This window comes from Polyodon spathula, chromosome 11 (genome assembly GCF_017654505.1).
Source record: "Polyodon spathula isolate WHYD16114869_AA chromosome 11, ASM1765450v1, whole genome shotgun sequence".
Taxonomy (NCBI): Eukaryota; Metazoa; Chordata; class Actinopteri; order Acipenseriformes; family Polyodontidae; genus Polyodon; species Polyodon spathula.
This window is the reverse complement of record NC_054544.1, coordinates 37,380,642-37,393,807: the sequence shown is the minus strand read 5'-3', so window position 1 is coordinate 37,393,807 and position 13,166 is coordinate 37,380,642. Positions and strand designations below refer to the sequence as shown.

The following is a 13,166-nucleotide window of genomic DNA, read 5'->3' as shown; positions in this document are numbered from 1 at the left end:
CTGTATGGTAGGGTGGCAAGAAGGAAGCCAATACTCAAGAAGGCCACCTTGAATCATATTTGAAGTATGCAAAAAAAAAAACTCAGAAGATTCTGTAGCCATGTGGCAAAAAGTTTTGTAGTCTGACAAAACTTAAATGGAACTTTTTGGCCTAAATGCAACACCCAAAGAACACCATCCCTACTGTGATGCATAGTGGTGGCAGCATGATGTTATGGGGATGTTTCTCATCAGCAGGGATTGGGGCACTTGTCAGGATAGAAGGGAAAATGAATGGAGCAAAGTATAGAGAAGTCCTTGAGGAAAACCTGCTGCCCTCTGTAAGAAAGCTGAAACTGGGATGAAAGTTTCAGCATGACAACGACCCAAAGCACACAGCCAAAGGAACAAAAAGGTAAATGTCCTTGAGTGGCCCAGTCAGAACCCCGACCTAAATCCAATCGAAAATTTGTGGCATGACTTGAAGATTGCTGTCCCTCAATGTTCCCCAAGGAACTTGACAGAGCTTGAACAGTTTTATAAAGAATTGTCAAATATTGCCAAATCTAGGTGTACAATGTTGGTAGAGACCTATCCCAACAGACTCACAGCTGTAATTTCTGCCAAAGGTGCTTCGACCAATTATTAACTCAGGGGGGTGGAGATTTATCCAATTATTATCTTTCAGTTTTGTATTCCCCTTAACAGTGTGGAGTATGGTGTGTAGATACATGGAAAAAAATCCTCATTTAAATGCATGAAACTCTGAGGCACTGACACGACAAAATGTGAAAAAAGTTCAAGGGGGTATAGACTTTCTACAGGCACTGTATGTATGTATATATACACTGTCTATATATATATATATCATATATATATATATATATATATATATATATATATATATATATACACACACAGGTATATTGGTGATATATGTATTTATAATAGAACACGATCATCGGTGTATCTTAGGTGTGTGTGATGTGATACATCGAATCAAAAGCCAAACATAATTTATTTTACACCATGTAAAATTTGTATTTCGGACTTTTTAAGCCTAATAATAATAATAATAATAATAATAATAATTCCATACAAAATACCCTTGCATTCCCTGTTGCGTCATTATAACCAAACACTAAATACATTATAGAACCTTATTCACAATAATAATAATACCCCTAGATTAGGTCCTCTGAAATTGAACACTAGTATTTACCTCATAAATAATTCACATTTCATTAGTATCATATACGCAAACAGTGGGTACACTTGTCCATTGTTATATAATGACAAAGGAAAGCTGTCAGGAAGGCATCTCAGAAGTTAGAACCGTAATTTGATTAACAGCTGTGCACAGGAGTTTACTGTATTGAATTCTCTACTGGTCGAGAAAGCCTAACTCAGGTTTTATTGACTACACTACGACAAGAAACAAAAAACAAAAAAAAAAAAAAAAAATGTATAATGAGTTCTGTATTTACTGCAGAATACAGAACTAAATAATTACACCAGGCACCTGCTAAAGAATATCAAACTGCAGATTATATCAGATTCTGCAACATATGGCATGATCAATATCTATCTCTCCAGGTTTATGACACAATTAAAAAAAAGTGTAACCAGTTTGATATTCTTTTTTAATCCGAAGGCTAGAATCTATAAATACTAGCTTGTCAATACTGTGTAGTGAGACTCAAACTGTCCCTGGCAGGTGCAGTAGAGTGGATGCAGTTTTAAGGGTTTTAAGGCACACTAGTTTTATTACACTTATTTTAACACATTTGCAAATTATTTCAATTTTGAATTTGGGATTTATCAGTTGTATATGATATTTAAGTATATTCAATTGGTAAAAAGGTCGGGTTATTATATTTTTTTTAAAATTTCACAGTTCTGTATGTCAAAACTCACACGACAATGTGAGGGGGGGGGGGGGCACTTGACCCCCAGTGAACCCCTGTGGGGTCGGTGGGGTGATGGGGGAGGCTATGCAAAAAAGAAAAAACAAAAAAAAAAAAAAACTGTTGTAGTGTTTTTCAGGAAAATTAATAGACTTATCCTTAGATCTCTGTCTGTATATTCAGTTATTTAAAAAAAAAAATAAACAAATAAAAACAGACTACTTCTATTTTTTACAGATAAATCCTCCCTCTACGACGTGTCGAGACGAGTTACACACACACACGCACGCACGCACGCACACACACACACGTTAGGGCTTCTGGCTTTCAGTGTTTTCTTCCGACTTTTCACCTCTCCTTTACGAATTAATTTCACAATTAACAGTTTCTGTTTTAGCACGGATGGTGGCGAGTAAATGACACCTGAGAAAAGGTCATGTGTGCATGGCAAATCGCTGCCATTTTGCTAATTTGCATATGTTTTGCATCATGTTTTGCCAGAAGACATGCAAACTTTTTGTTTTGTTTTGTTTCAAAGACTAGATGCAAAGAATTGTAAAGCTTGAAAAACTGAAGTTCCTTTCCAGTAGCACATTATGATATATATATGATATATATATATATATATATATATATATGGTTTATGCAATAACCAATGAGGTATGTCTGTGCTAAAGTTCACAAAACAAAATTCAATGTACATGTAATTCAATGTAATCTTTTTCAGACAAAAAAAAATTTGGTTAACAACAAATTGGTAAATAGATATTGGTCTTGTTAAAATGCATTACCCTCACATTTGCCCTTTGCCCTTTTTGGACTCAGAATACATATAAAATGACCCAATCTTAATTAATTGTTAGTAATACACACTTACATAGTAAATAGAGAGAACCATATGTGGTTTTCACTAAAGTACTTATAACCGCGAACTGCCTTTTTAACTCAAAGTAATCATGAAAATAAAATGAGCTCTTAAAAAACATAAGAACAATCAATTGTGGTACACTATCTTCATCATACAAATGTAATATATTTAAATACTTGGGAAATATCTGGATTATTATTTCACAATGCCTCATTTTTAAAACACAGGGAGTGTGATGCCATAAATAATATATTCCAAATCACTTTTAATAAAAAGAACATCTTTCACATTTTAAGATATAAAGATTTCACTGACATGAAAAAAATACTATACACAAGTCAATTTTAAAAGGAAAGTTTTATACTAGACCAAACTCTGTCACTGTGTGTAAGTGAAATTTATAATTTTTATTTTTTAAAAAAATTATACAGTATATGTATCGAGAATTACATGAGTTTAAAAATGCATGGTTTAATCAGATTCAATTTTATCATCAATTATATGATTCCTGGTTATCCTGCAGAGGTTGGTCAACTTGACCTTTGTGTAATAGAGGATCACAACATGATACATCGAGCCAGCTTCCCCTTTTACGCCCAGGAACTCAAAAGTGGATGTCAGTGAGCTACCGACCTTTGTAGGACAAAGGCCAGCCATGCAGGTGTCCTCTTTTGAGCTTACTGGGTGCCTAGCCAGCAGGGTTTGCTGTAGCCCGACCAGGAGAAACAATCTCTGCCGGTTTGCCTCCCTAATCCACAAAGTACCAGAGCTAATGCAGAGCTCCCTTTGGAATCCCCAGTGAAGACCGGCAACTTCACACAGCCAGGATGCAAACCTACACTGTATGACCTGCCCATCACGCGGCTGTGCTTTTACCAGGTGAGCCACTGGGTGACCTCTAGAGATGTAACCTTTAACCTCCCCAGCAATGCTTTGTTCTACTACAGGTAGGTCAGGGTAAGTTCACAACAGGATCAGGTTTGTAATGGAGGATGTGCACAAGTTTATTGGGAGGCAGTAGAATTTTGAGATGGTAAATATGTTTATTTTAACAGAGGAGGACATTATATAGAGAGCACAACCCTCATTCATGCACCCTTTCAAACTGCGTTATACAAAAGAATGACAGTAGTTGTTGAGACAGGCCAGCTCCTTATGCAAAACACACTTCTTAATGTAATATTTATTTGTAACTGTGACAGACACTTGGAATGATTCTTGCTGATAAATCTCCCTCCTGACCTGTGAAGGCGCTGTGTAAAGGGAACAGAGTGCCTTAGACTGGATGGCCAGACAATTCATTCCCACGGTTAGGTGGAAGTATGCCATTAAGAAAGGGGGCGGAGCTACGGTACCTAAATCATCGACCTGAAAGGGAAACGATGTGGCAGCCGCGGATTGGAGGAGACGTTGCAATCGTTAACCAAGGGGGCGTGATTGACGGTATATAAGGGGACACAGCAAGGTGATCTGTTTCTTTGTTATGGTTAGGGTTAGGGTTAGGGTTATATATATATATACACACACACACACACACACACACACACACATATATATAATGAGTGTTTTGTTTGTTTTGGGGTGTCTAATTATATCCTTGTTTGTTTTTATTAGATGGCTAACACAATACGGAGCTGTCGCTACAGGTCAGCACAAACTCGGACATCACTGCACTTGTTTCACGATTAATTGTATTTGCACCACGAGCACTACAGCACTCACTTTGGACTTGTGACCATGTTTGCATATTGTGTGTGTATTAAGGACTGTATTTATTATTATTTTGGGATTGAACCCCGTGGTTTCACTGAGCAATTCGCATTGTTATGTATTGCCTGTTTTTAAATGTACTCCAACTTCATGAAAGGTGCAAACCATTATAATTCTAAATCAATTGTGTGGCCCAATGTACTTTCAAAATGCACTTTGTTAAAATATAACAAGATCAAGTCCATTTTGCTTTGACTGTAAATCAATTCAGTATTCTAGTATGGCTCATAATGTATTGTATTATCATAAGAGTACAATAAAACCATTTGTTAGTAGAGGCAGCATTGGCATTACCTAGGGAAACATTGTTTGTATGTGGCTTTTGATTGGCTAAACACATGTTGTACATTATTCTTTTTTTTACTAGAAAAGAAATACTTTCAAAGCTAAACACCTGTAGAAACGTTCATTGTAAAACAACCTAGTAAAAGCGTTGTGTAATTTAGCCAGTAATCTTAATGGATTAGATTACATTTTAGATACTGTACTATATATACTTATCATTTATACGGTGGTAGATATTGATGTGATGCAGCCTACATGAAATGCATTTGGGTCAGATGGAAATGCTGTCACATTAAGATTAGTTATACTGTTTAATTATTTTTACTTCATTAAATATTACAGTAGAACCACAGTGCAGAGTACTGTAAGATCCAAGCTGAGTCTCACCCCACTAAATAGAGCAGTTCTGACCTTTTGCAGGCTGGATATCAGCATTTATTGTACAGCACCCTATATGATATTTTCCAATATATTTATAGTATTTGTAGCAACCGTATCAGCTTTATGGTCCATTTCTAAGTTTTAAATCTAATCAATCTAGGATACTGACTAAAATACACTAGAAATATAGGAAAGGGTGACTTGATACTGGTACAAAAGTCTGGAAATGAAAAAAGAGCAGCTTTCAGGGTGCAGCAACAATGATTGCAAATACAACAGACATTCCCACTTGCATACAGTCATAATAAAGAGGCAAACACCAAACACATAATGGAACTACAAGTAAGGGGACAGAATAAAACCAGTATGTACATGCAATGATCTGCCTCTTCTGAAAAGCTTTCATTTTGTGTTATGTTCAACTATGAGTTTGTCAACTTCACAATAACTGTTGGATTTGTGTTAAAATACAAAGTGCAACACTGGCAAATATTTAGAACCCCCAAATGTGCCAGCGTTAATTAACCCACGGTACTGCTGACTCATCAAAGGTTAAGTTGTCTGTGTGATTGGCCATGTCAAGCTTGAGTGGCAGCTTGGCCGCAATCCCTATCCCTTTTGCTGACTACCCTCATTTGGAAATATACCCTCCCCCACCCTGATTCTCGCCACAGCAACTGCATAACTTGATCAAAGGTAGCCACTGAACACTTACAAAAAAAAAAAAGTCATTAAAATCTAAATAAAAAAAACTTTATGTAGATTATGGTGTGGTTTAATCATTTAGAGTTCTTTGTCATTGACATTCTGCGTGAGAAATCTAAACACTCAAATTTTAAGCGTAAATAAATAAATAAAAGATAGTACAAAAAACACTGCTCACAGAGCAAAATAAAAGTTTAACCAAAAAAACACGAACACAAACTGACACCAAACAAATAAATAAGTACCGTGCTGGTGCTTCCAGCGCGCATAGCAATTGTTCCTTTTCAAGTGGAATGACAACCATTACCGAATGGGAAGAGCCCTCTCTGACTCATCAATCACTGAGCATGTATAAAAAACTGCCCTATCAGGGACCTGGTGTGAGGAGGAAGTCCCTCCCACCTCCTGCTGAAGAGGGTCGTCCTCACAGTAGCATATCGCCATTTTCTCTCTCACCTCACTAAGACAACACGTAGATTGCCTTGTTCTCTCTTTGTGCTGGAAATTGGCTCATTTGTATGGTTTTGACCTACAAATTGGATTCCTAGCAGTAAGCTACATTACTACAAATGTTTTTGAGATTGCTAGTTGCCTTAGTTTCGCTTTTGTAGATTCTACTGATTAGAGTTGTTTTTGACCCCTCTACTAATTAATATACCATTTTCTGAGTTGTGTGAGCTATTGTGGTGCTGTAGGGTGACCCCACGGGCTCGCGGCACCGTCCTCTACGGCGATTAACTCCAGCTACCATCCAGCTCGGGCCTACGCGCCCTTCTCAGCCTCTGACTCTCCTAGCGCTTACTGCGCTCCTCGCTGACGCCGACTGACTCGACTATAACAGCTCGGCACCGACCACGCTCTTCCTTGGCGATGATCCCGACCGCTGCTTGAACTCGGCACCGGGTACAGCAGTTCGGCACTAACCGCACTCTTCCTCGGCACTAACCCCAGCGCCGATTGACTTGGCACCCACTACTTGGCACCAAGCGTGCTCTCCCTCGGTGCCGACTGCAACAGCTCGTCACCAACCGCGCTTCCTAGGCACCGACCCCAACACCGATTAACTCGGCACCGATCACAACAGCCCGGCACCGTCCGCGCTCACTTTGGCACCGACACTGACGTCAATTGGTGTGTCCACCTCTGCGCTGACACCGACTACGGTCACCGATGCCGACTGCTCGGCACTGAAGCATACTGCTCAGCACTGACGCCCCGTGGTCCAGGGTCCTTCCTGAAGGGCCTCCGGAACCCCGCCTACCACTGTGAATAGGGAGCTCTCCCATACCCCTGGTTCACCCTCCCAACAATTTTATCAGCAGGGCTTTGCCTTGCCCTCTTTAATAACGTGCAGGGCTTTCTTCTGCCCTGCCACAGGCACATTTCAAAAAACTATTTTATTGTATCATACTGTACGTTAAGGAACATCGTTTCTAAAAACTATTTTATTTTATCGTACTGTGTATTAAGGTCACCATCTCACATAGAAAATCATGTTTTAGCTTTGGGGTGGTACTTGGTTTATTTTCACAATGAGCAAGACATTAAATCTCCAAGATCAATTTTAGAGCACTGAGAGACGTAAAACTATCAATAATTCCGGAAAATAAAGACAACGCACTGGAGATGCACGAAGTTGGCGTGATGTCACTAGGGGAACACATACCTGGAACAGCTGGCTTCAGACTGTGAAAGCAATCATTACGAATTTCTCAGACGTTCTGCGTAGTCTGTATTACAATAAGGACAGCGGGAGTGTGGAGTGTAATGAAAGAAATGGTAGGGAGGAAGAATAAGTGGTTTGAGGTCCGATTCTGAACTGTTTTGAACCTCCATGTGGAGAAAACCACACTGGCCTGAGGAATGCGAGCGACACGCCCCCTTGTCTGCAGGTCGGCAATTCTGAATGTTGTTCTTGCATACAGTTATCCCCGGCTAGCAGTTCATTTATGGCAATTAAAAAAAGTGTATTTCTATATTTGTTTGTTTTACCATTTATATCTTGCAAATAGTGTTTACCGCTTCCCATCCACTTAAAAAATGAAGCATTGAATAGTACACGGCCGAGATGACTTGCATGGTCACGTATAAACACTTATGCTTTCCTCGAATTACTGAAATTACACAGGCCTAACCTCCTTGTGAACTGCATGTAAGTATTATTATTTCTTTCTAGCTTTAGTCTTTGTGTTCTGTGTTGTACGAAGTGATCATTGCATTGTGCACTGACAAACTGGTTGATTTTACTTTCACGGAATACAGTCCTTTAATTTTTCATTTAATGCATTCCCTTGTGCCTATCTGAGGTGAAATGTATTTTTGACACCATTTAACCATGAGAAATAAGCCTGTATGTGAGATTGTTTTGGTTATGCCACGGTTATGACATGGTTTATGGTTCATGTTTTTCCCTATTGACGTCACAGATGTCAAGATCCGAAAGTCAGGGCTTTTTGGCATAAGCACTAAAAAAATCTTTAGATTGTAAATTTCTAAAGGTTACAGCGCAAAAGTATAATATTATATATATAATATATATATATATATATATATATATATATATATAAGAATACTATTATAGTGTAGTTTAATAAAATATAAATCAGACTGTATTGTGAAATAGGTGACATATGGACTTTAGGGAACATCATTTCTAAATACTATTTTATTGTATCGTACTATACATTAGGGAACATCATTTCTTTGCAGTCACTACACCAACAACCAATGTTTTATTTCTTTGCTGCAAAGAATGATTTTCTTTTCATCAAACAAGATCAGTCTAGCAATGACAAAAGGCAAATTAACACTATCTATCTATCTATCTATATCTATCTATCTATATATCAAGGTTTTCAGCTAAATGTGTGACTTGGGCTCACACAAATGTCACAGTTTTTATTTCCTGCTGAATGACAAAAGAATTGTGTCACTGAGCAGTCCAAAACTCAGGCCCTTTAGCCCCAAGATAAAAGTAAAAAATGTACTATACAGAACTTGTTCTAGCTAAGGTCTTGTATTGCCAATGTATTTCTATAGGTCTTCATAGTTACACAGAAACTACATTGTTAAAAACTATAATGGAAAAAACTAACAACATTTTGCCCAATACTTCAGCCAGAACGTTTTATCTCAGAATGCAGGATTGAGTTTAACTGAAGTTATGGATGAAAAACTATGATAAATCAAAAAGCTGATGCATGTTACATACAGTAACAGTAAGTACCATTGTCAGAGATCATCCATATTTCCCCCACTGCAAAGAAACCAATATAGCACCACAATGTCTCAAATACATTGAAAAGAATTAAGTAAACACAGCAGGGTAATAAATGCAATTCTAAAGATTACACGTTGGACGAAACTCAAGCTTTGTAAAGTACCAGCCAGTATTGAACCAAATTGTTCTAATATGTTCCCGAATACAGAATGCATCTGTAATTCATTATGACAGAATAAACATGGTTGTAAAGCAAGTATTTACACAGTGGCAAATAGAGCTATCTAATTATAAAGAATAGTAATTTATTTTAAAAAGCTTGTTGTACACGTTGATTGATATTATGAATACTTGCCCTATGGATCTCGTTAAAGGGTAAGTAGTGGGGTTCCGAAAAATACAGCACGTCCTTTTTACACTTATAACTTCTATTTCTAAGCTCTTTTCAAAATGTCAGCTCTAGTGCACTGGGGTTTGAGATCTGCCCTCTAAATCACTGCCAGAAGAGCAATTAAAAAACTCAAAACATAACAAGTGCTCTGTCTTTTCTGTTCCGTACCACATCATGGCTCGTTATTGCTGCACTACCTGTTGACAATGTGGGCAATAATCATTACACTATCAGTGCACTAGAGCAGACAAAAAAAAAAAAAAAAAAAAAAAAAACTTTGAAACAAACTTTGAAAAGTTATAAGTGTAAAAAGTTGTCAGGGTGGGGATGTGTAACTCTATATTTTTCGGAACCCCACTGCATACTGTTGAAGCCTATCTCTTTGTAATCTGTCCAGCTCTTAGTAATTGTGTGTGTACACAATGCATTCGTTTTCCAAACTGGCCACCCTTACAAAAGTTTACCACAGTAAATTTGCAAGGTACATTTGCAGTTTTCCTATGCTTGTCTCATGGTTATACTGTGCATTTCCCAGATGTCTATGGTTTGCAATGTTTTTAGTATGCTTTAGCATACCTCTCTGGGCTTCACAATGTAAACCTATGCTTTAGCATGCATTCACTATGCTTTATTACATTTTTATATTACTTTGGGAAACATTTCTAAGGGCATTTTATTCACAAGAATGTATATTTTGCCACACGAAAAATACATCTGTTAGTTATGTTGCCAAATCAAGAAATATAATAGTGGCACTTAAGATGGGTAAAAAATCATAGCTGTTGATTTTCTTTTGAAATTTCTGTCTCAGAGCCAAAAGAGCTTTAAAATATCAGACCCTACTATCTGGAATAACCTGAAGTAAAAATAATTAATTTGCCGTTCAGATCTGAACAGTACAAAAACAGAATTCCCCTCATCCATGAAGCAGAGGTTGAGCTAATTGCTGTTGATCGAATGACTGGTTTTACAGTCAGCAGCAGATATGAAATAGGGAATATATCCCTTATATATATATAGTGATAAAACGCCATATATATATATATATATATATATATTATATTTATATTTTTTTTGCTGGAAAATATTTCAGGATAAAGATTATAAATATTGCAACTGAAAACTTGGCTCTAGGCAATCTTCTACGTACTACATTGTTTAGTAAACTCTGCAGTAGCAGGGCTGGCATGAAATTAGGGTTCCATTGTGAATAATAAATGTACTATGACACACAGTAATGCATGGCATAGTACTGTATTCTTTCAAGTAAAAAAAGGAAAGTGTGGGGCCACTAGAGATCTAAATAAATAGATCTATAGAACACACATAAGACAATACATAAGTGCAGTGGAACTGATTACTGTAAAGGAATCTTTAGCCTTTAAATTGATTAAGCAATTATTTTAAAAAGAGAATTTCACTAACATAGTCTAGTCTGGAACTAATTCACGACAGACGACATGATCAACCAAACAGACTATCTTTTTCTCAGTGTTAAATTTCGTATATTGTTAACTTCCACTTGTATCCCACGGTTATATTAAAAATAGACAAAACACCAACTCAGAGCTTTAAAGTGCATTCATTCAACAAGACTAAATAAAATGTCAGGGAGACATGACGAGCACTTCTATCACTTTCACAGATTGAAGCACACACAAGGTGTCTTGTTTTATTTAGAGAAAAAACAAGGGGGAATGATATCTAGTTCCATGCCTTTTTTATGTTCTCTGGCCCTGCTGTGGTGTTTGCACCTGCTGCGCTAATGCAAGCATGCTAACATGATACTAATCTTCCAGTAACACCGGACTTAGAGGTTCATACAGTAAAAAGCACAATGTAGTAAAACAAGAAGCATTGACTACCAGATAAAGGGTGTCCTAACCACCAACAAATGACAGAATTAAAAAGAAAATCCACAGGACAAAAACATAATTCAAGATGACAAAATTCTTTGTGATTAACAGACAGTAGACATGCTTGAACAGCACACACTGTTGTGCCACAAGTCCCACCTAAACACATTTGTAAAAGCTTGCCACAGCTGAAAAGCAGAATTTGGTCAGCTTCAAAAATAAAATAAAAAAACTATTATGTGAAAATGTACCTTGTAGAGGTGCGCTGGTATAAAATCCCTGCTTCTCAATCCCTTTGTGTCTGAAACAACTGTCAACAGAACCCGTTATCAAACTGGTTCCCATGTACTGTCTTCCCTACGGTTGGAAGTGTAACCCTATAGCTGCTTTCTCATCTATGCGATTAGCATATGTGGCTTCCTGACTCATCTGGACTTATCTAACCTGTTTCGCCATTGATTGACATCACTCCCTTGTCAGCTACTGTACTGGAATAACCTGTAACAAAAAACAGAAAGAGAATAGGCCTTGTCTGAGTTTTACAACACTGCACACATAAAACAACAGCATGGCTTATTGTGATTATTTATATATTACTACTGTTCAAATAAGGTTTAAAAAAAATAAATGAAATACAATCATAACATGTATGTACCCATATTAGCAGGAGACTGTCCTTTATTATATGAACACTTGTATCATACATATCTTTCTAATGATATTTCCAGTAGAGACAGTTGCAACTTTCTGCCTTCTCTTATCAGTTTGCCTCTGGTGTTAAAATACTGCACCTTCGCTGCCTTGGGTTTATTCTGCTTCATTAAATTTAATTATCATCAACTGCATGGGGTTTTTCTCCATGCTTAGTCTTTCTAAATGTGCTTACTGAACTCTTATCACTGTGTCTATTTGTGAATCAATATGGTTTTAAAAATGTATCTTACTGCAGCAAAGTCAATAAGCCAGACAAAGTACAGTATGGAATTCAGGTCTAAACAAAAAGAATAGCCCCGTATTCAGTATGAGTTGGACCTTATACACATATTAAATGTGGCTCACAGGTTCTTGTGTATCTTGGCTGAAAAACAGGGCATGTTTATTTACACTCTACACATTAGTCACGTATCAGTGTTGTTTCCGTAAACAGCCCTCCAAGGTGACAAACGCAGAGCACACAGGCTACAGAAATTACTTCTATTCAATATACTGTATAGTGCACAGGAGACCACAAGTGCAGGTATATTTTATTCCCTAAAGTTTTTTTTTTTTATTTTTTTTTTTTTTAAAAGTACATGTCCTTACAGGAATGTTTTTTTTACTTTTTTCTGAGTTATTATCATTGAATTACCTTCTTTCGGACGACACAGGTAAAGATCGGTCATTAATACACATTTTCCACATTTCATATATTTTAGGTTGTATTGAAGACTCAGTTTGTTCTCAGACCCCAGTCGAAAGATTAGGGACTATTAGACCGAAAATAAACAAGTTATTGAGGACCACAAATCCATATCTATAATATATATATATATATATATATATATATATATATATATATATATATATATATATATACATACACACACACACACACACACACACACAGACACACTGAACAAAAATATAAATGCAACATGTAAAGTGTTGGTCCCATGTTTCAAGAGCTGAAATAAAAGATCCCAGAAATTTTCCATATGCACAAAAAGCTTATTTCTCTCAAATTTTTCTCTCAAATCCATCCACCTGACAGGTGTGGCTTATCAAGAAGCTGATTCATTACACAGGTGCACCTTGTGCTGGGGAC

General features: G+C 37.0%; 1 protein-coding gene across 1 annotated transcript in view; it reads right to left on the bottom strand.

Annotated features, from left to right (window-relative positions):
* Nucleotides 1–11,715, bottom strand: part of LOC121322539 (inactive N-acetylated-alpha-linked acidic dipeptidase-like protein 2) — a 300,815-nt gene extending 289,100 nt beyond the window's left edge. Inside the window, exon 1 of the mRNA XM_041262641.1 lies at nucleotides 11,614–11,715. Within this exon, the coding sequence (XP_041118575.1) occupies nucleotides 11,614–11,707 (94 nt within the window). The 5' untranslated portion in view covers nucleotides 11,708–11,715. The remainder of the gene's footprint in view (nucleotides 1–11,613) is intronic.
* Nucleotides 11,716–13,166: the final 1,451 nt, after the last annotated feature.